This window comes from Lathamus discolor, chromosome Z (genome assembly GCF_037157495.1).
Source record: "Lathamus discolor isolate bLatDis1 chromosome Z, bLatDis1.hap1, whole genome shotgun sequence".
In the NCBI taxonomy this organism is placed as follows: domain Eukaryota; kingdom Metazoa; phylum Chordata; class Aves; order Psittaciformes; family Psittacidae; genus Lathamus; species Lathamus discolor.
In genome coordinates, this window is record NC_088909.1 from 22,695,782 (window position 1) to 22,716,302 (window position 20,521).

Here is a 20,521-nt window from a genome sequence, read left to right on the forward strand (position 1 = left end):
ACTCCAAGATGAGAAGGGATGCTGCGCTGCTCAGACAGCAGCCATTCTTCATCTCAAGACCATGCAAATACTCAGAAGGCAGTCTCTGGCTGATTGTAGGCCATGGGGTTTTTGCTGGCATCACCAGGAAAGTGAGCAGTTTTCTCTGCCTATCTGCAGTAGAACTCAAAAAGCCCGTTTAAACCTGCCAGCCTCGTGTCCAGGCTCACAGACGACACTGGAAGGGAGACTCAGATGTGGTATAAATCCAGGTTTTAGGAAGGGATTGCTGTGCTTGGGCTCAATTTGGCCTCCTTTCCACCCAGGACCATTGCATTCTGCAGGTCAGTATGTGAACTAACAGTGCACCAGTGTCCTTTCTTCACCCCCGCGCGCTACGTGGGAATGTGTCCTTACGGAGAATAACTGATACCTCTGAACACTGTGAGGACACTCATGACGTGCCCTTAATTCACAGCCCTTGCAGCAGAGCCCAGCCTGGGGTCGGCTCTTGCCGCTGTTCAGAAATGCTTTTTGCAACAAGTGCCCCTAGCCTCACCAGAAACCGGATGTCTCCTCTCTTGGCACATCAAGCAGCTGATGTGGGATCTGCCAAGGGACCTCCTTCAGAGATGAGAAGGAGGAGGAGCAGCAGGAAGGGAGGTTCTCAGCCATCACTTACCATGGGCACAATGGCGAAAATATCACTGCAGAAAGGCATGGAGCCTCCCTGCACCTCTGTCCCCTGGTTCTGGGAGCTGCAGATGGGAAGGGAAGGGTGTTCTCTGAGAGGGGGGACCAGCCCGTGCTCCGCAGGAACATCAACCAGCTTGTCCTCTTCCTGCCTCTGCAGCCTGTGCCATGGGAGAGACGAACCAAGCAGATAATTGAATAAGCAGCAGATTTGCAAAGCCTGTCGTGTCAGTGCACGAGCAGCAAAGCACTCGGCGAGGAAGAGCAGCAGCTCAGCACAGGGCTGACCCTGAGACACAGGCTCCCACATGGATCCCATTATTGCCGTTCTTCCCAGCACAGCAAGGAGTTTTACTCCTCACTGACGAGCTAACAAGAGGTTTCTTAAAGCTGGCAGCCCTCAAGAAAAAGCCTCCTGCATTGGGAGGGGAGAAGCAACTGGCTTTCAGCTGCTCGTTACCAGCATCACACTTTTCCCCTTCCCTTTTGCACCCACAGGGGTGAGGAGACAGTATCTGCACTGCCTTTCACCAGAGGATCCCGGTGCACTTCCAAAGCAAAGCAACGGATTTGGGCATCCCATCACTTCAGTGACACAAATGGGTTTCTGAGCATGAAAACAGAGGTGCCAAGAGACGAAGGCACTCTGCCCAGCATCACCTAGTAAAGAAGTCAGGACCAGCATCTCTGAATGCAAACCCTACGTGGAATCTTGAACCACCTCATCTTTTCCCTCGTTTTGGCCTCCACTGCAGAGCTGTGATGCACTTAACCTCTCCCTTTATCGGCGGCTGCAGCAGAAATCAATCTAGTGTTTAAAGATCACAAGCGGGAGATGAAAGGGGAGCACTGCTGCAGAGCGGTTGCTCCTTGCTGGCACACTGCTGTCCCCCCTTCACGCTCCAGTCCCCTGGCCATGAAGAACCAGCGGGTGACAGCACTGGGGGACCAGGGGAAAGCTCCATGTGCAGCAAATCGAGGCAACGCCGTGTGAACGATCATCACCCAGCTAAATCCAAACGCAAAGAGAAGGGAAACAGGCAAGGACGTTACTTGCTGCACACACACTGAGCCTCGCGCACATGATGTGCATGAGGAGGGCTTCCACACACTGGCATGAGCAGCCCTCAACTCAAGCTCCGTCAGCAGGCCAGAATCACATCCCCAAAAGCGCTGCAGGAGGGACACCTTCTAATGGGCCATGTCTTTTGGGGTCACATCCCAACACAGGCGCCTGCACTGCCTCCTCTCAGGAAAAGGCCCTCTCTCCTCTGAGATCTCAAAAGCTTCTCTGACAGCAGGACGGTGGCCTTGGACCATCCCCAAAACTACGAGTAAGGAGGAACCAAGCGTCGTGCTCAGAGTCAAGGACAGAGACTGGCACGACAGCAAGTCTCATACGTAAAAAATCAGGTTGAAGTGAACTCTGGGGAAAGCTGGTGGCTTCTGAGGGGACAGAGGATCACCCAGGGTCCAGTCTGAGACAGGCAGGTGGGGAGAGATGCTAAAGAAATGGTCCAGGGAAGAATCAAGGCAAGCTCACGAGATTTTCTTTTAACTCAGTGCGTTTGCACAGAACTCACACACTGTGTCATTAAAAACAGACAACAGTGGAAAACCAGTTCTGGCCTTTGAGGCATTTCTGACCTAATTACGCTGAACTTGATGTGCTCAAAGCCCTTGAAAAGTGCTGCAGTTCAAGGCAGTTTCCTGATCAGCTCTGGGTTCAGACTAACTCCCGTATATCTGCACCCATCTGAGCCTGAAAAGTCGCACAAGGATTGCCCAAGTCACATAAGCTTTAAAGTGTCATTTCCAGTCCATCCCCCCAGGCTGTGAGTGTTTCTCTGCTGCCTGAAATGGCAATTTCAAAGCTTCGCCAGAGACACCCTTGGAAGAACCTGCCCCATCTCTCACCACCACGACGACACAGGTTGCTGAAGCCCAAAAGCACTTCCAAGTCCTGGCTGCCCTCCCTTCCCCGCAGAGCCCTCCACATCTGCCCAGCCTATGAGGAAGGGGAGAAACACCTCGTTGGGCCAGAAACCAGGACACTGAAAGGCAATTCCCCAGCCTACGGCAGGACGGCCTCCACCTTCTGGGCCAACCAAGCACTCTACCCTGCCTGTGACTGGAAAAGGAGCCTGCCAGCTTATCAAAGAAGAAACTGCTAGAGTATCACAATAGCTGTGCCACCTGCAGCTCTTCAGTGCTACTGCTCAGTGTAGTCCCAGGTACCGAGTGCTGACACCTTCCTCAGCCTCATGGACCCTCCGTAGTGCACGGATCTCTGAACTCAATAGTTTGCCGCTCCCAAACGTGAGTTTGCCCTCTCAGGCAATCCAGTGATTGCACTCAACCTTCTCTCCCCAAAACATCATCCTCAGCTGTAGCACGGCTGGGACCGCAATGGCAAGGGTTAAGCTCCACGCTGTGCATGGGTTTACGTGCCCTAATCCGTTCAAAAGCCCCAACAGCCCTCTGAGACCGTGTGTTAGTTTTCCCCTGGGGCATCTATCTTTCTGAGACGAATCTCTCAAACAAACCTCAGCTTCTGCCGCTCCTCCTCTTCCTGATCAACAAAACGCTTCCACTGGAAGTGGGCCGTGATGGCACTCTGATTGTGGATGACCAGGGATCTTAGCTTTGACAGCGTGACAGAAGTCTTCTCAACTGTCAAGGAGCTCTTGTCAAGCCTGATGTTGACATTTACAGCTGTTCCACAAAGGCTTTTGTGAACATCTTCACCTGGAACAAAGCAAAAGCAAGTCTCGCCTCATCTCACTTGCTGACGGAAGTACAAGGAATAGAGCAATCTGCAGGCAACAGAAGAAAGAGCTGCAGTTTTGAGCTGCATAAGCAGTTCCCCGGATCAGGACACTTAGCATATCCTGACAGCTGCACATGCTACAGCATGAGGATGTCCTGGCACCACCTTAGGCACCTTATTTTGGGGGACGTTCGTGGAGATGTATCTTTTCAGATGTGCCCGGGTGCCCTTTGGGCTGCCATCCCACTCAGGTCACAGGGAATTCTACATCCAAGTCACTCAGGGACGCTGAGGAGCGCCACCTCAGCCATGCCTTGCCCAGGGTCTCCTGCAGGCAGGAGATGCCCCCAGTGTCGTGTCATCCTCATCTCCTGGTCCTGAAATATTGGGCATAGCTCTGATCTCAGAACCCAAGCGGGAGCATTTGAAATGCAATGGAGAAGGGCAGAAACAACAATGGAAACTACAGAGCAGCTTCTGTGCTGAGCTCTGCACTCAACAGGCTGCTACTGGGCCCTCGGATCCATCTGCCAACTCCTTCTTTGGCTCCTGCTACGGTCACAGCCAGGTGTCTCACCACTGCCCGCACATTCTTCCTTGTCAAACGTGCTGCTGTTACCACTTCACCACCGGAGAAGTGAGTCCCTTCACTAGGGTAAGTGTCCTCTGGAAGGCTGGAGACTTACTTCCAGCACCAGAGCAACACGCACAGCAGCACAGCCATTTCAAAGTGTTTCTCCAAGGTGGTGTTCACGACCTACCTTCAGGCATCATTGCGCCCTCACATTACTGACTCCAGCCAGCCCTAGCAGCAGCTTGCTCATGAACCTCACCACTAAAGAACTGCTGCTAACAAGGCGGTTTCTACAGAATCATTCCCAGGCTACAGCAAAGCTCAGAGCACCCTAATGGCTACCGCTGCCACAGTTACTGCTCCTCCTGGTCACAAGTCCTCAGCATGGCCCAGCTCTCAGCACAGCACCAACTGTACCCATGCAGCACATCACAAGAAGAGGGTCTCTACCTCAAAGGCCTTCCCAGGAACTGTAACACAACAGATCGGGATGAAAAGCAATGACCCGTCAGGAGAGCTCTAGGGGACAGGTTGCAGGCTCTTCAGAGAGCTCTCTTGCACGTTAAAAGCCATCTCCTTTTCAGTCAGACTCCCTGCTGTGAGTTCTTCTGCAATGGAGCACCCAGAATATTCGCCATCGCCCCCGGTGCACCGTGCGCAGGAAGATCTGCCTGCCTTGTTACAGGCTGAAATATTCCAGCACAGGAATATCTAGCAGCCAGCAAGGGAGCTTTGCTCTACTCAGCGTGAAGGAACCTTGCAGAAGGGATTCAACAGGACAATGAAGCCACCAGATGATGACAGACAGCGCAGACACCGCTCTGGTTCGAAGGACACACGGAGGGTGCACCACGCGCTTACCTGTGTCATAGTGAACGATCATTGGACTCGTATAAACACCGGTCTTTGGTGGGTGGAATTCCACCGTGACTTCCATCGCTTCTCCAATGCCAAGAGTCCCAATGGAGGGATCCACAGAGAAAGGGCTGCAACACAAAGAGAGAGATCAGGACTGTATGGGAGACCCGGGCCCTCCGTTAAGTTTGCAGTCTAGTTCGCTTCAGCTCACTTGTGCAAGCAAGGAGCAAGCAAACCACAGTCGGTACAAGAAAACCAGAACATCCAGGATCAGAAATAGAGCGGGTGACTCTCCCTGCTGAAAGAGAACCAGACCTCAGAAGATCCCGCGGTATACCACGACCCCAGCCCCCCACACTCTGCACCCAGTTCTCAGTTCTCAGCTCTTCACCTCTGCACACGTGCAATCCAGTTACTCAGAATTCTGCTTTTTTGTGTAGTTCACTTAAAACTTTCCTAATGCTTCCCATTTCTTTATTGCAACTTGGGACTGAAATAGTTCATTGCCGAAGTTCGGGAACTCTTAAAACCCTTGTCAAGGAGCTCTCAACACACGCTCTATTACCCAGTAGAGTAGTTGGCAAGCGCCTTGCAAATAGATGCTAGACTTCACTGGGTATTTATTGTGGTGGTGCCTCTCACCAGCTCATTGCTTGCCTGTTTCTTGAGGCTGTGTTTGGGATCCGTGACCTGAGCCCCTCGAACTGTCCTCTGCCACACAGCACCTTCTTCAGCAGTCAAGCTGCCTTCCTACCTTGCCTCTTCCAACCCAACAGCATCAGACCTGCAAGATGCTGCGTTGCAGACACCACTGCAGTGTCAAACTTGCTTGCAGAGCTTTCTCAAAACACTGCAAGCAATGGCAAACCCCACGTGTCCTGCCCATCTCCAGCACCTCAGATGCTCTGCCTCCTTTTTCTCACAGTTTACAAGCCCATGACCACGCAACAGCGTTTTGCGCAAGGGATGAGCTCCTTTACCTCAGAGTGGTGATGCTGTAGCAAGCCTCCCGCTTCCCCACGTTGCGCACCAGCAGAGTTTTCTGGGTGCTGAACCTGACTGGACACTCGGAGAAGTTCAGCTGCTCAGGGAAGTCCAGGCTGGCTCGGGCACCTATGGCTCGGATAGGCACAAAGAACTTCTCCCTCTCTGTGATGATGATAAGCTCGTCGAAATAATCCTGCAGGGAGAGAAACAATCTCAGCACAGTGCCTTTAGCACCATGCCCATGGCAGAAGAAGAGCTGCTGGTTTCTGTGACTCTCACAGTAGCATTCGGTAATGTACATGCACTTTTTACCTTCATGGCCTTTCATTACAGATTATTTCACAAGCAGGGGCAGCCAGGGACCATGGGGCAGATCCTCTTTAGTTTCTACAGGCATGCTGCCCGAGGGTAGGCCAGAGTATTGAACTACATTTAAGCAGCAAACAGAAGATGAGGAAAAGGCCATGCACAGGCAGCAGACTCTCAGCCCTGAAGCCAACAGACGTTACGTTAAATATTCCACCACTGAAGGGGAAAACAGCCTGAAACAGGCAAGAGCCTCCAGCCTATGGGAGCACAACCTTCACCACCAGGAAAGAGTCTCCCCCAGGTCTAGATCCAGTGCAACTCCACTGAACGCAGGCCACTTCTTCAAAACCCACACCACACGCCTGCTTTGGAACCCAGCCCTGCAGGTTCACCTTCCCCTCAAGGCGCCATCTCTCGGGACCTCCACTCTCACCTTGTCCTCATCAGGTCTGAAAAGGATGCGGTAGGTTGAAGACATGCCCGGTGCTACCTTATAGTCCTCATTACTCGGGCTGATCAACTCGAAGTAAGGAGAGTTCCCCAGGATGACGTTCAGCAGACGAGGAACCTGCAGGGAAGACACAAGTAGGATTTTGTCGCTTGTGGAAACATGAGAAGGGACCAGGACAGGCCATGTGACATCCTTCCTTACCACCTTTCCAAAACACTTTTAGCTCTGAAGCTACACGCACGTAACACACAAGAGTGGACTTGAATCCCTTCTGCTGAGCTACACAGCTGCAGCACAGAGACAGTAGGAACAACACGCCCTGCTCTGAAGGCAGCAGGAAGGAGATGCAGTACCTCAAGCCACCTGCGTATTCAACAAGCCCAAAGAACATGCTTGCTTCTGCCTGCACACATCCATGCAGTCATACCTCTGGAGGGGGAATGTATCATCTGAAGGCAAACCAGCGTGCGTTACACGGGGAGGGAAGGAAGTCACTTCTGACACACCAGGGTGGAGCGGGGTGGTCAAGCTGCGGTGCTAGGCATGGCGGTGGACCAGCAAGAGAAGCAGACCACAGACACTCTGGGCTTCCTGAGAATAAAAGCTTACCTCAAGAGCAAAAGGACGAGCGCAGGAAGACAAAAGAACAACCCCAGGAAGAGGCAGATGGCTAAGAGAATTTAAAGGGGGCTGCAAAGCAGCAAGGGAGATCCGTAATACAAGGAAAGGCTGGTGCAGAGATGAGAACACCCAACGTGCCTCTACGATGGATACCACAGGCACGGAGACAGCAAACAGACATTCTCTAGCACACAGGCAGCAACGCCCCAGCACCCAATCTCATCTCAGAAAGCATAACAAGGAGACTTTGAATGACAGGCAGCTCCACTGATGAACACGACGAGCCTTGGAAAAAATGGAGGCTCATTCTGCACCCCTGACCCAAGCCTGGTGACCCATGGCCAAGGCAGCCCTGGACGCTCTAAACACCCTTTGCTCCCACCAATGCCCTGGGGCAGCAAGCTCCAGGAGCCCATTTCCCACTGCAGCCACACGTTCTGGTCGCCAAGTCCCTTGGCACGTGAGCCCAGGTGGCAAAGATCTTCAGCAAGAGCCACCCAGGATGCCTCTGAGGGTGCTGAGGAGCAGCCTGAAGACAGGAAAGCAATTCGACAGCAAGTACGCAAGAGCAGTAAGCACAGAGTGCAGCACTTCCGTATCGGAGTGAATACAGAGCACCTATTGGGCTCGATTACACTTTGCCTCTGTTACACATTGCTGCTAGCTGCAGTTTTAGGGAGCAGACAACCTCAGCTACCACGCAGGATACATCAGTAGGATTCCGAGGAATGTGGGAAACTCGTGAGACAGAGCACAATGTTCCTTTTCTCCAGGACATGACCAAAACCCAGCAAAATTAGAACATAATGAACTCTCTTGGGATTAGCATCTCTATCTTTGTGCATTTAAATATGCCAAGGATTTTCCTTAGAGCTCATCTGCCTTTTACACCAGGGCTCTCTGACGCCTGAGGTTGTACCAGCTTCACAACTGATTCATTTTGGGTAAAATCAACAGTTCACACACTGCCTCCCCTTCACAGGGCATAGAAATCCCAAGCTGCAGCTGTTACCAGTCTATTACGTTTTATTGGGAATGGCACCAACATCAATGCAGGTGTTGTTTTCCACTTGGGAAGCACGAATAGAGCAAATTCACTGTTTGCCTCTTTGCTGGTACTTGGCAAAGGCAAACATTCTGAGGAGCTGCACGGATGAGGGAGCAGCTGAAGCCAAAAGGCACAGTGGGAACGAAGCAGAGCAGTAGGAAAAGAGAAACTGAGGCCCATTTTAATAAGCGAAGGGCACACCTGCAGCAAAGATTGCCCAAAGTCACTGTGAACCACACCAGTGGTGTCCCTTGGGCATAGGTACCCACATTGCAACTTCCCAGTATGCCCAAGCTACACCAGGAATGACACAGTACTCTCTGGGAGTAACTGAGGGACCATACCTTCATCCTTCCTTGCCAAAGGGTCTTCCATGCTCTACCACGTCCCTGTAAAACCCGTTATCTCAGGAGATACTTTGACTTCTCTTGCTGTTCCTCCCGCTACATTAAGCCCTGACGGTGTCACTCCTTTTGTCCCCTCCTTTGTTTCTCCCAACAGGGAGATTTGAGGAGGGCGTTAATTCACCTGCACACTTCCACCTCCCCCCCAGCTCCCCGCTGTGCCCTCCTCTCACACACACGTCTTGCTCTTTCTTACACAACCGGATCCTGAATTACACCTGTTTCTCACCTTTCTCTGCTTCCAGCACACTTCCTCTTACGTACCAAGAGAATCCCTGTGCGGAAGAAAGCGCTCCGCGACAGGACATTGAACTCAGCCCCTTTCCTCCCTCCTGTCTTTTCCCACCAGCTTGCTCTTGGCACATGCCTCACTGGAGCAAACGTTTCCCCAGCTGAAATTCAAAAGGTCTCCATTTCTCCCTCTACAGAAGAGCAGAACAAAATTGCTGCCACTTCTCAACTTCTCCCTGCTCATTTTTCGTAGGAAATCTCAACAGGATCACAATCTTTCCCGTTCAAGTTGGAGACCTTCAGGAGCACATTACCCTGCCTGTGCTGGGATTCTCCAAAGAGAACGCACAGCCACGCTGGCTTAGAAACACCTGAGCAGAACCGAACTAAGCTTAGCAGGAGACTCAAGTGGCACCTGGACTGCTAAGCCAGCCTGTTTCCCCTGCTCTTCCAAAACACCCAGCCTGGAGTGCTAATGCCAGGAGTTACAACTTACTCCAGCACAAAGTGGAGAAAACTCAAGCCCTGTGCTTTGACACGGAGTTGCACACAGGGGGCTCAACAGGCTGAGAGAGGGAAACACGCCCTGCCAGAAACCAAGATTAACCAAGGAGCCACCGGGACATGGTGCACACTCGCGGTAAAGCATGACAGCAGGCAAGCACTGCCCAGCCCTCGACATTCCCATCAGTCCAGGGCTTTCAAGGGGAAGCATGCTGGCTCAAAAAGCTCCTTTGGCTTAGTTACCACCAGTGCGCGGCCAAAACCAGCGGCAGAATCCCCAGCATGGCAACATTTCCCCCATCTTGCAGAATCACGCTGCTGAGACATTTTATTCTGGATGCGCTGCGCTGCAGCAGGTAACTTGCTCTGCTGCACACCACGTGAATTCCACTGCTCTCCTCCTCCAGCCCAGTGCTCAGCCTCCACAGCCCAGCACTTACCCTGTCGATGTTCCTCAGAGCTAGCGCCGCTATGTAGAACTGGCGGGGAACGTAGTTCTCAAACACCACCTCGGATGGGAAAGGCTGGAACAACCTCTGGTCCAGGCCAACTGCTGAGAACTGCAGATGCAAGACAGAGCAGAGAGAGCTTCAGCTGCTGGGAGAAAGATTAACGAATGAAGATCCCACACTGATCTCCAGTAAACACAGTCTCTTGGTGAGTGCATCTGCCCAGCTCACACTAGGAGATGGGAGCCCACCCACCTCCGCTCTCAGCTCACAAAACGTTTCTGGACCATGTTGAGCAGCCTCAAGCTAAGAAGCTCTTTTGCAGGCTCTTTCTCCAGGTTGCCTTCTCCAAAAGGCAAAGCAGCGCCCACCTCCAGCAGAGCCCTCTGCTAAGGGGCTCCCTCAGCTCCAGACGCTTGCTGGAACAGTCACGAGCACTCAGGGAGCAAGCAAAACCCAGGAGTTTCCAGGAGCCTCCACAGGAAACAATTTGCAGGTGAACTTCCCTCTGAGACAGCGAGACTGAGTCCCACGCATCCCAAATATCTTTTTGGTTTTTTGATGCAGACCCGAGAAACCAGTCAGAAGACACCAGTACCAGGGAGGAAAGGCCAACAAGAAAGAAACAGGGCAGGTGGGAAACAGACAAATGAGGTGAATGCTGGATGGGGATGAAGTTTCAGCTGAAGTCTCAGCATTACGGGGCAACTTGAGCTAGACTGCAATTCGTATCCCCTTTCCCCACGAGCTTTAAGTTGATGCTTCACTGTATTCTCTTACTGCTCGTTTCTTGAACACCGCTGCAGAAGCAGCTCTGAAAAATGCACGCAAAGACCAAACGCTGACCCAGCAGAGGCAGTACTTGGAGATAATTCCTCCCTGCTTGCTCTCCCCTCTCCCAGCTGCACTGTTGTCACGCGAGAGACACAGGCAGCTCTCCCGCTTCTCCACAAAAGCCACGCTCAGGCCGAGCCCAGTAGCTGTAGCACTGCCAGTTATTTGGGCGCCCGTCTTACGTGTTCCCACCTCCTGTGCTGCCTGGGGCAACCCGTAACCGATGTGCTACATCAGGTCTCTTGCTGGCAGCTTTCTGCTCAACAGCCTACCTCAGTCATCCACCCACCTGGACTGTGTGTTAGACTGAGCAGTCCTGCAAGAAAAGCAGCTTTGAACATCCATCTAAGAGAACACTGATCCAGGCAAAGCGCATCCACTCTTCTCTGCCCAGCAAAACCCACCCACTGCAGCAGAGGTTCCACCGCCTTTGTGCAGACCAGGAACTTCAATGGCTCATTGGAGAAATGTGTTTTTTGCCTTTCCCCCAGCACAAAGAACTCCACCACCACCAGTTGGAAATGACAACAGGACCTCATCACCAAGCTGCTTGGGTAAGCTGGAGGCAAGGCTGCCACAAGCACGTGCCCTCTTCAAATGTCACATCAAACGGCAAGGAGAAGAGCAGGGAAAGGCTACCTTTTGATGGGAGACTTCACCCATGTCCCGAAGCTGGGTAGACCGGGGCCGCCTCATCTCCCGAGGGCTGGCCAGCCTCTGCCTGGTGGTGAGAGACTCTTCTGCCTCTCTGACCAGCTTCGGATTACGAGATGCTACCACTCTGCTCTGGAATCCATCCGCCCTTCTGGAGGACCTCATGGGCCGGGGGGTCTTGCCACTGGCCATGTCGCAGAGGTCGCCTGGAAGAAGCAACAGTTGGACAATCCACAACCCCAGAACCTTAAAACCCTGGACCCATGGAACCCTGGAACGCCGCAACCTCAGGGAAGGGCCCTTAAAACTCACCCAGTTCCAACCCCCTGCCACGGGCAGGGACACCTTCCACTAGGGCAGGTTGCTCCAAGCCCCGTCCAACCTGGCCTTGAACACTGCCGGGGATGGGGCAGCCACAGCTTCTCTGGGCAACCTGTGCCAGGGCCTCGCCATTCCTGGCACACCCAAAGGACACAGCTGTGTCTCCAGCCTCTGGCATCCTTCCTAAGCGGAGAACACAGGGCCTCCCCACCCTCACTCATGATTAGACCATATTTAGGCTCCATTCATAGACGTAAAACCCCACAACAAACAGACCCTGAGCCAAAACAGCCTTTTGCTCTGGGGGCAGTCCCACGAGCCACACAGACGCACCAGGCGCTACTGGCACTTCTCACCCTCTCTGCAAGGAGCCTGATGATGTTTCTAACTAACTCAGCACAGAGTTCAAGACTCTGATTAAGAACTATACTTTCTCAAGGCTACTTTGCCTGGCTCACGTTACAAAGATTATCTGGCAAAAACGGCTCCTTCCAGGCAGGAAATCACCCCACTGCCCAAGAGCATTTCTCCATGCAGAAGGACGCCCTCATTTTCGCTTGTTAACACCCAAACTCCAGGCTCCCTACAGGCACTCCAGGCTGTCACAGCAGGAAAAAAGCAGGAAACCATCGAAGGCACATGAGCAATTAGCTCAGAGCTACGTAAAATCCAGGATGATATTCCCTCCTGCTTCCCTGTGCTCCACATCACCTCTGCTGTGTGCACTTGCTGGACACAGCAAGACAGCATCTAGGCAAAGATGGCCATCCCCTGCCCCTCGACTGCTCCCCACACCCTGCAAGCAAGGCAATCACTTCATTCCTTTACTGCCAAGGCAGCGACAGCACTGCACGTGTTTGTGGTGCCGGGCCCTCCACGGCTTCAGGAAACAAGGCTACCGTTTCCTTTTGTCCTTGCAAGAAACTCCAGAGCTCTGCACTGCCCTACGGACAGGAGGACCTGCTGCAGCAAGAGCTGGGATTTAGAGCTGGAAATAACTCCTTTTCAAGGGAGAAACCTAATGGGGATGATCCAGCATTAAGCTGGATTTCAGTGGTTTCTTACCGGGTCTTAAGAATAACTGCCTTATTCGTTCCAATTCTCCAAGCTGTGATTTCACTTCACTTGAAACGAACCCTGTCGTCGCCCCCACAACGCTTATTTCCAGAGGGCTTCCAACCTCCACAGCCCAGCCAGCCCAGCAGCTTCCCCCCGCGCCCTGGAGCAAGGCTCTTCCACAGCCCCAGAGCCTGCAGGGACCAGCCTCCCAGAGGAGCAGGAAAGGAGCACAACGGAGCAATCGGGCACATCTCCCTGCAGGGGCAGGACAAACCAGCCACCAGGACACAGCACCCCTCCAGCCCACCACCCCACGGCTCCCTGCTCCCCACCTCAGACAGCCAAGGCTCCCTTTGCTGCAGGACCTACAGCCTAGCTCCAAGTCTCTACCCTCCCTGCAAGTTGCACGGCAATTTCAGAGCCCGTTCAAGCCCTTCTACCTGCCCAGCCCTGCTCTTAGCCCAGGGATGTTTAAATCCTGCCGGCTATCACACAACTGCCCCATCCCTGCTGCCAGCGGAGCTGCCTCCTCCCTGCCCAGGGCCAGACGCTACCTGAGCACGGGTGATTCACGCTTCTCCTGGAGGATTCCTCCGTGCGGGGCCCAGCCTTGGCTCCTGAATGCCCTCGCGCTGCTCGGCAGCTGTGGGCAGCTGCAGGGACAGGAGCCGCCCAGGGACGCCTCGGTGTGGCTCTTGCCCACCAGCACAGCAGCTAACTGCTGCTGGGCTGCCAACAGCCAGGGGAACCTGGGCAGCAAAGGACAGGGCTGGCACCTGGGCTGCCCAGCCCCTCTCCTCAACGCTCTGGCTTTGCCAGCTAGGGCAGGGTTTCACCAGCGCCTCGAGGAAGCAGAGCTCAGAGCCTGACAGTAGCTCAAGCCTGCTCCTGCCTCAGCGGCTCAGCAACTCCTGCTCTCACTGGGCCACGGCTGCTGCTCGCCTTTAACAGCAGCAGCTCCCCTGTACGTCACAATAGGCGAGGGCCATACGTGGCTTCCACGGCCACCGCAGGGCCTTGCTAAAGCTACAGCCTTGCGGATCCCTGCAGCCCCCCTACGCCTTCAATGTCTCCCCCGCAGTGAAGCCCTGCACCAGGGCTAAAGTGCACCTTACAGCAGCATTTGGTCACGCTCCGTGAGCGACACATAAATTGCTGGAGACACCGCAGATGAGCCAAGAATTTCTCTGCTTCAGCAGGAAAGAAAAAAGCTTCCGCACTGACTACAAAGCAACCATTTAATTCCTACTTTGCTGGCCCACGAGGAGCCCCGCCACACCAGGGCCATGGCCAGCCTGCCTTTGGGGTGACCCCTGTTGCTGTCCCTGCTGAGCGCCCGTCGATGACTTTGTACCCATTAAGCCTGCGCACACGGGCACACGCACCACACAAGGCCACCCAACTGCCCGGGGCATCTCAGCTGCCAGGAGCTTCACACGTTTGCAGCACAGCGTTTGCCAGAAACAAAAGCTTCCCATGAGACTCGGGGCCACAGGCAAAGCAAATCCTCACACCTGCCTGGCGGGGAACGTGGAGCCCTCACTTTGAAACCAACACTCATCATCTGGGCCTTTACAACACAGGCAGGGAGGATATGAGCCCCGAGTGCTAACTGGCTCTCCAGGCAGCCAGCCTCTGGAAACACTCCAAAACATGTCCCGCACCATGTCCAGCCATGAATCCAGCTGGAAACTGGAGAGCTCAGGCAAAGACACCTCAGGCGTGACACCCCTGTGTGCTGAAGGCACCAAGGCAGAAGCTCTCTAACTAAAGGAAACCCCTTACAAAAGCTCTACCACAGCTGACATCATTAATAGGAGCCCACTAGTAGAGCTTCCTGCTATTTCCTTCATAACCTTCAACTGCCAGCCAACGCTGAGACAGCCCAAGCTCCCTTCCAGGGTCATAGAATCATAGAATCATAGAATAGTTAGGGTTGGAAAGGACCTCAAGATCATCTAGTTCCAACCCCCCTGCCATGGCCAGGGACACCTCACACTAAACCATCCCACGCAAGGCTTCATCCAACCTGGCCTCGAACACCGCCAGGGATCGAGCACTCACAACCTCCCTGGGCAACCCATTCCAGTGTCTCACCACCCTAACAGGAAAGAATTTCCTCCTTAGATCCAATCTAAACTTCCCCTGTTTAAGTTTTAACCCCTTACCCCTTGTGCTGTCACTACAGTCCCTGATGACGAGTCCCTCCCCAGCATCCCTATAGGCCCCCTTCAGGTACTGGAAGGCTGCTATTAGGTCCCCACGCAGCCTTCTCTTCTCCACGCTGAACAGCGCCAACTTGCTCAGCCTATCTTCATACGGGAGGCGCTCCAGTCCCCTGATCATCCTCGTGGCCCTCCTCTGGACTTGTTCCAGCAGTTCCATGTCCTTTTTATGTCGAGGACACCAGAACTGCACACAATACTCCAGGTGAGGTCTCACAAGAGCAGAGGGGCAGGATCACCTCTTTCGACCTGCTGGTCTCGCTCCTTTTCATGCAGCCCAGGATACGGTTGGCTTTCTGGGCTGCGAGCGCACACTGCCGGCTCATGTTCATTTTCTCATCGACCAGCACCCCCAAGTCCTTCTCTGCAGGGCCGCTCTGAATCTCTTCTTTGCCCAACCTGTAGCTGTTCCTGGGATTGCTCCAACCCAGGTGTAGGACCTTGCACTTGTCATGGTTGAACTTCATAAGGTTGGCATCAGCCCACCTTACAAGCGTGTCAAGGTCCCTCTGGATGGCATCCCTTCCCTCCAGCATATCAACCGGACCACACAGCTTGGTGTCACTGGCAAACTTGCTGAGGGCGCACTCAAGCCCACTGTCCATGTCAGCGACAAAGATGTTGAGTAAGACCGGTCCCAACACCGCTCCCTGAGGGACACCACTCGTTACCGGTCTCCAGCCGGACATCGAGCCATTGAGCACAACTCTTTGCGTGCGGCCGTCCAGCCAGTTCTTTATCCACCGAGTGGTCCATCCATCAAATTGGTATCTCTCCAATTCAGAGAGAAGGATGTCGTGTGGGACAGTGTCAAACGCTTTGCACAAGTCCAGGTAGATGACATCAACTGCTTTACCCTTGTCCATCAATTCTGTAGCCCCATCATAGAAGGCCACCACATTGGTCAGGCAGGATTTCCCCTTAGTGAAGCCATGCTGGCTGTCACCAAGCACCTTGTTGTTTTTCATGTGCCTTAGCATGCTGTCCAGGAGAATGTGCTCCACGATTTTACCAGGCACAGAGGTGAGACTCACTGCTCTGTAATTCCCCGCGTCTTCCATTTTCCCCTTCTTGAAAATGGGGGTTATATTTCCCGTTTTCCAGTCGTCGGGAACTTCACCTGGCTGCCATTATTTTTCAAATATGATGGCCAGTAGCTTAGCAACGTCATTCGCCAGCTCCTTCAGGACCCGCGGATGGATTCCATCAGGTTCCATGGACTTGTGCACGTTCAGGTTCTTAAGACGGTCTTGAACCAGATCCTCTCCTACACTGGGCCTAAGGTCTTTAAGTGGAACCGACTGAAGTCTTAACCGTGCTTCCCCAAAGAATCTTAGAGAATAACAGAATCGCAGAACGGTTTGGATTGGAAAGGACCTTAAGATCCCCTAGTTCCAACACCCTGTCACAGGCAGGGACACCTCACACAAGACCATGGTGCTCAAGCCCCGTCCAACCTGGCCTTGATCACTGCCAGGGATGGAGCATTCACCACTGCTTTGGGCAACCTGTGCCAGTGCCCCACCACCCGCACAGTGAAGAATTTCTTCCTTCTAGCTAACCTGAACTTCCTCTGTTTCACTTTAAGCCCATCACCCCTTGTCCTCTTGATACAGTCCCTGATCAAGAGTCCCTCCCCAGCATGCTGGTAGGCCCCCTTCAGATACTGGAAGGCTGCTATGAGGTCTCCACCCCGCCTTCCCTTCTCCACGCTGAACAGCCCCAGCTTTCTCAGCCTGTCTTTGTACAGGAGCTGCTCCATCCCCCTTAGCATCCTCGTGGCCCTCCTCTGGATTTGCTCCAACAGCTCTAGGTCCTTCTGTTGAGGACACCAGAACTGTACACTGTGCTCCCAGTGGGGGTCTCATGAGAGCAGAGGAGCAGGATCACCTCCCTTGACCTGCTGGTCATGCTCTTGGTGATACAGCCCAGGACACAGGGGGTTTCCGGGCTCAAGCGCACGCTGAAGCGCCTCATGTTCCAACCCCCAGGTCCTTCTCCTCACGCTGCTCTGAATCACTTCTCTGCGCAGCCTGTAGCTGTGCCTGGGATTGCCCTGACCCAGGGCCAGGAGCCTGCACTCGGCTTTGCTGAACTTCATGAGGCTGGCCACCTCTCCAGCATGTGCAGGTCCCTCTGGATGCCATCCCTTCCCTCCAGCGCGCCGGCTGCACCGCACAGCTTGGTGTCGTCTGCAAGCTTGCTGAGGGTGCTCGATCCCACTGTCTGTGTCAGCGACAAAGATGTTGAACAGGGTCTGCCCCAACACCGACCCCTGACGGACACCATTCGTCACTGGTCTCCGTTTACACATTGAGCCATTGACCGCGACTCTCTGTGTGCAGTCATCCAGCCAATTCCTTGTCCACCGGCTGTGCATCCAGCAAATTCATGCCTCTCCCGTTTAGAGACAAGGACGTCGTGTGGGAGGATGCTAAATGAAATTTATTGGCTCCAGAGAGCACGAACGTGGCGGGAAGGGCCAGGGGCAGCTGGTCACTTGCGGGTGGAGGGCAGGCCCCGGAGGTGGTAGATCCAGGAGCCGCCAGGGCAAGAGACCACCAGCCTGCTGGTGACAGGAGCGGGGCCGCCCGTGAAGGAGACGGTGATGGTGGTGCTGCTCTTGGCGCGCAGCATCTCCGGGGCCCTGACGCTGAAGGCCGGGTGCTTTACGGCATACTGGAACGCCGTGGCCCTCGGGAAGACGTTCCTGAAGGAGATGGAGGTGGTGCCGCCGGCTGGGATGAGGAAGGGGCCCTGGGGTTCAGGGGGCAGCGCAAGGCCGATGAGTGGGATGCAGTACTGCCCGCCCAGTGCAGAGCTGAGCTGCAGCGTGGCCTTGGCTTTGCCCAGGTGGCAGGGCTCAAAGGTCACTTCCACGTTCAGCTCCGAGCCCCCAGCGCTGGCGGGTGCCGCACTGATGGATTTTGCCGTCTGGAAGTCGGCACAGTCGGTCTGCGCAGAGGAGACAAGAGACCATGGGGGGTTGGTCACAACAGCAGAGCCAGCGCCTCGGGAAGAACACGATGGTCCCCTGGCCCGTCCCACCCAGACCATAGCCCTGGTGAGTGCCTGCGGTGAATGGGCACGAGAAGTGTGCAAACGTGCCCAGCAGGGACAACCCTGCACCCAAGCCCCAAGACTGCCAGACCTGGGCTGCAAGCGGGAAGCAAGCCCAGGCACCACGGGGCCTGCAAAAGCAGCTCCAACCAGGGCAGCAGACACGGGCCCGCAAGGGAGGACAAGCCCACACTAGTGGGAAGGCCCCTGGGCTCACATGGCCACCCTGGCTCTGCCAGGCCACGCCAGAGGCACTCGGACCCCTTGGTGGAGAGGGCTGGTGCTGGCCAGAGGAGCTGCCTCCCAGCCAGAGCCCCGGCAGCCCGGGCTCACCTGTAGGAGGTACTCGGTCTCCTGCTGGGCAAAATTCCGGATTTTGGTGGTGATGGTCTGACGGGAGCCCAGCGTGGTGCGGAAATACACGGGCTTCTCTGGCCTGCTCGAGGTGGCTTTCAGCTGCAGGTCGTAAGACAGAGAGCCCAAGTCGCTGCTCTGGAGCACCAGGTGCCCGGTGCTCTCACCCGTTTTCAGGGGCTGATACTCCAAGACAAGATCCGCCTGGGAGGAAGGAAGGAAAAAGCCACGGCGTCAGGCACAGGCAGGGAACACGTGTGCCTGAGAAGGGGGCAGCTGGTCCCTGCTCTGCTCAGGCAGCGCTTGAAGGCTGGGCTGCCTTCCCCGCTCTGACTCCCTCTCTCTCGGGCACAGCCTTGCTCCTTCTGGGGGACGGTTCACTCAGGGACAGATCCCAACAGCTCAGAGCCCTCCAGCATGATGCCAGAAGCTGCCCACCCTAAAAAGCCCCTGTGCTCCCCCAGGGTACACACCACCTCCTGTCAATGCAGGCTGCAGACAACCTGGCCGTGGGATCAGGCTTGTCCTGCAGCCACTCGCACCTGGAAGCAACACATTAAATGAGGGGCACATGGCACAAGGACCTGCCACGTGACGCCCAGTGGCGGCGTGTTACAGGGGCCAGCAGGGCAGACTCCACCAGCGCAGGATGATTCCCACTGGGGATATTCTCGCACACTGCTCCCTCTCTACATCATCGGCAGGGAGCTGCCACCACGGAAAGAGGCCCCACATGGCTCCTTTCAGGCATCACCCTCCAAGAGCCCCCCCTCCGGCCACGAGTAGGGAGAGCAGAGTGAGCCGGAGGAGCTTTGCTCCTACCTTTGACTGTGCAGGAACAGTAAAGTGCTGTGGAACGCTGACGCCCGGCACTTTGCAGTTGATGGCAAACGTCACCGGGACAGGCAGAGGGTTGTCCACCTTGACGGTGGAGGACACTCTCTGCCGAACGGCGGTGCTCATTTCGACAGTGCCGATGGGTCCCAAAGCCATCACCTTGAAAGTCACCATGTGGAACAAGTACTCTCCGGTTGTCTCGTTGAGGAAGGTCACCTGAATCAGACAGAAAGGGAAGTGCTGCTCATTCCACACATGAAAACAGACCCGGAAGAGCCCACCGAGCTCAGCGCCCTGCTTCCAGGAATGGCTATGAGCACCCAGCGAGGAGGAGTGCAAGACCAGAGAAAGCACCTGTGGTATTTCATAGGACCCGTGCACGTGGAGGTATGAAAACAGGCGTGTAGCTTCTCGGTGAGCCAACAGCTCCTTGAAGGGCCCTGCAGACCAGGGTCCTCACTCACCTTTGCCCTGTAGACTCCTTCTTTGTAGGAGAAGAAGGTGAGCTGGTAGTCCTTCTTCGCAGAGCTCGGCACGTCGATGTATGAACACCCCTGCAGCACAGAACTGCTTTCCAGGTTCTCTGGTTTGAGCATGTCAATAACCACCAGGAACCTGCGGGTGAGAAGGACGCAGTGAAGGTCAACAGGAAGGACTCCCATAGGATACCCATCCTGCGGGGGTACAATACAGCCCCTCTCATCCTCAGTGCCTCGGGCACAGGGCGCCAGCTCTCACCCCCCTTGGAGGAAAGCCCTCCAGGATGGCTCTGCACAGGCAGAACGTGGGTATGGCCAGACACGGCCAAGGAGAGGGAAAAGCTTTCAGGAAGGAGCTTCCAGGCACTGGAAGCTTCCTGCCTTGTGCTGCTGCAGGGATTGCTCATGAGGCCAGACTCCCTGGGCTGGACTCACCTCTGTGGTCTCTGCAGCCAGTTGGACACAGGGATGAGCTCCGTGTGGGAATTCCTGCACGGAACCTGCCGGGAAATGGCCCCTGAACACCTGGGGGCTTCAGCAGTTCCTTCCAGCTGGTAGCGTAAGCCTGTCCCGTCCGGCAGGGGGAAGAAGATGGAGCCCTACAGACAACGAATAGGACAAGTCGGCTCTGGAGCACCCCTGGACAGTCCCATGCCTGAGGCTCTCACTGAGGCAGCTTTCAGCACGTCCAGCTGGCAGAGCTGTGACTGCAGCCCCGTCCCGCGCAGGAGGAGACAGACGCCAGCGTCGCACCTGCTCTGAGCTGCTTGTGAGCGGGTGCGTGGCCCACAGGACACGGCACAGCTACAGGACACAGAGG

The 20,521-nt window shown here is 54.9% G+C and overlaps 1 protein-coding gene across 1 annotated transcript in view; it reads right to left on the bottom strand.

Annotated features, from left to right (window-relative positions):
* Positions 1-20,521, bottom strand: part of LOC136005855 (hydrocephalus-inducing protein-like) — a 110,303-nt gene that overhangs the window by 19,487 nt on the left and 70,295 nt on the right. The window contains exons 46-55 of the mRNA XM_065663748.1: positions 19,687-19,837; positions 19,236-19,438; positions 18,855-18,927; positions 17,534-17,728; positions 11,352-11,468; positions 9,870-9,989; positions 6,604-6,738; positions 5,855-6,054; positions 4,878-5,002; positions 3,230-3,420 (exon numbers count right to left, since the gene is read on the bottom strand). Of these exons, the coding sequence (XP_065519820.1) occupies positions 3,230-3,420; positions 4,878-5,002; positions 5,855-6,054; positions 6,604-6,738; positions 9,870-9,989; positions 11,352-11,468; positions 17,534-17,728; positions 18,855-18,927; positions 19,236-19,438; positions 19,687-19,837 (1,510 nt within the window). The remainder of the gene's footprint in view (positions 1-3,229; positions 3,421-4,877; positions 5,003-5,854; positions 6,055-6,603; positions 6,739-9,869; positions 9,990-11,351; positions 11,469-17,533; positions 17,729-18,854; positions 18,928-19,235; positions 19,439-19,686; positions 19,838-20,521) is intronic.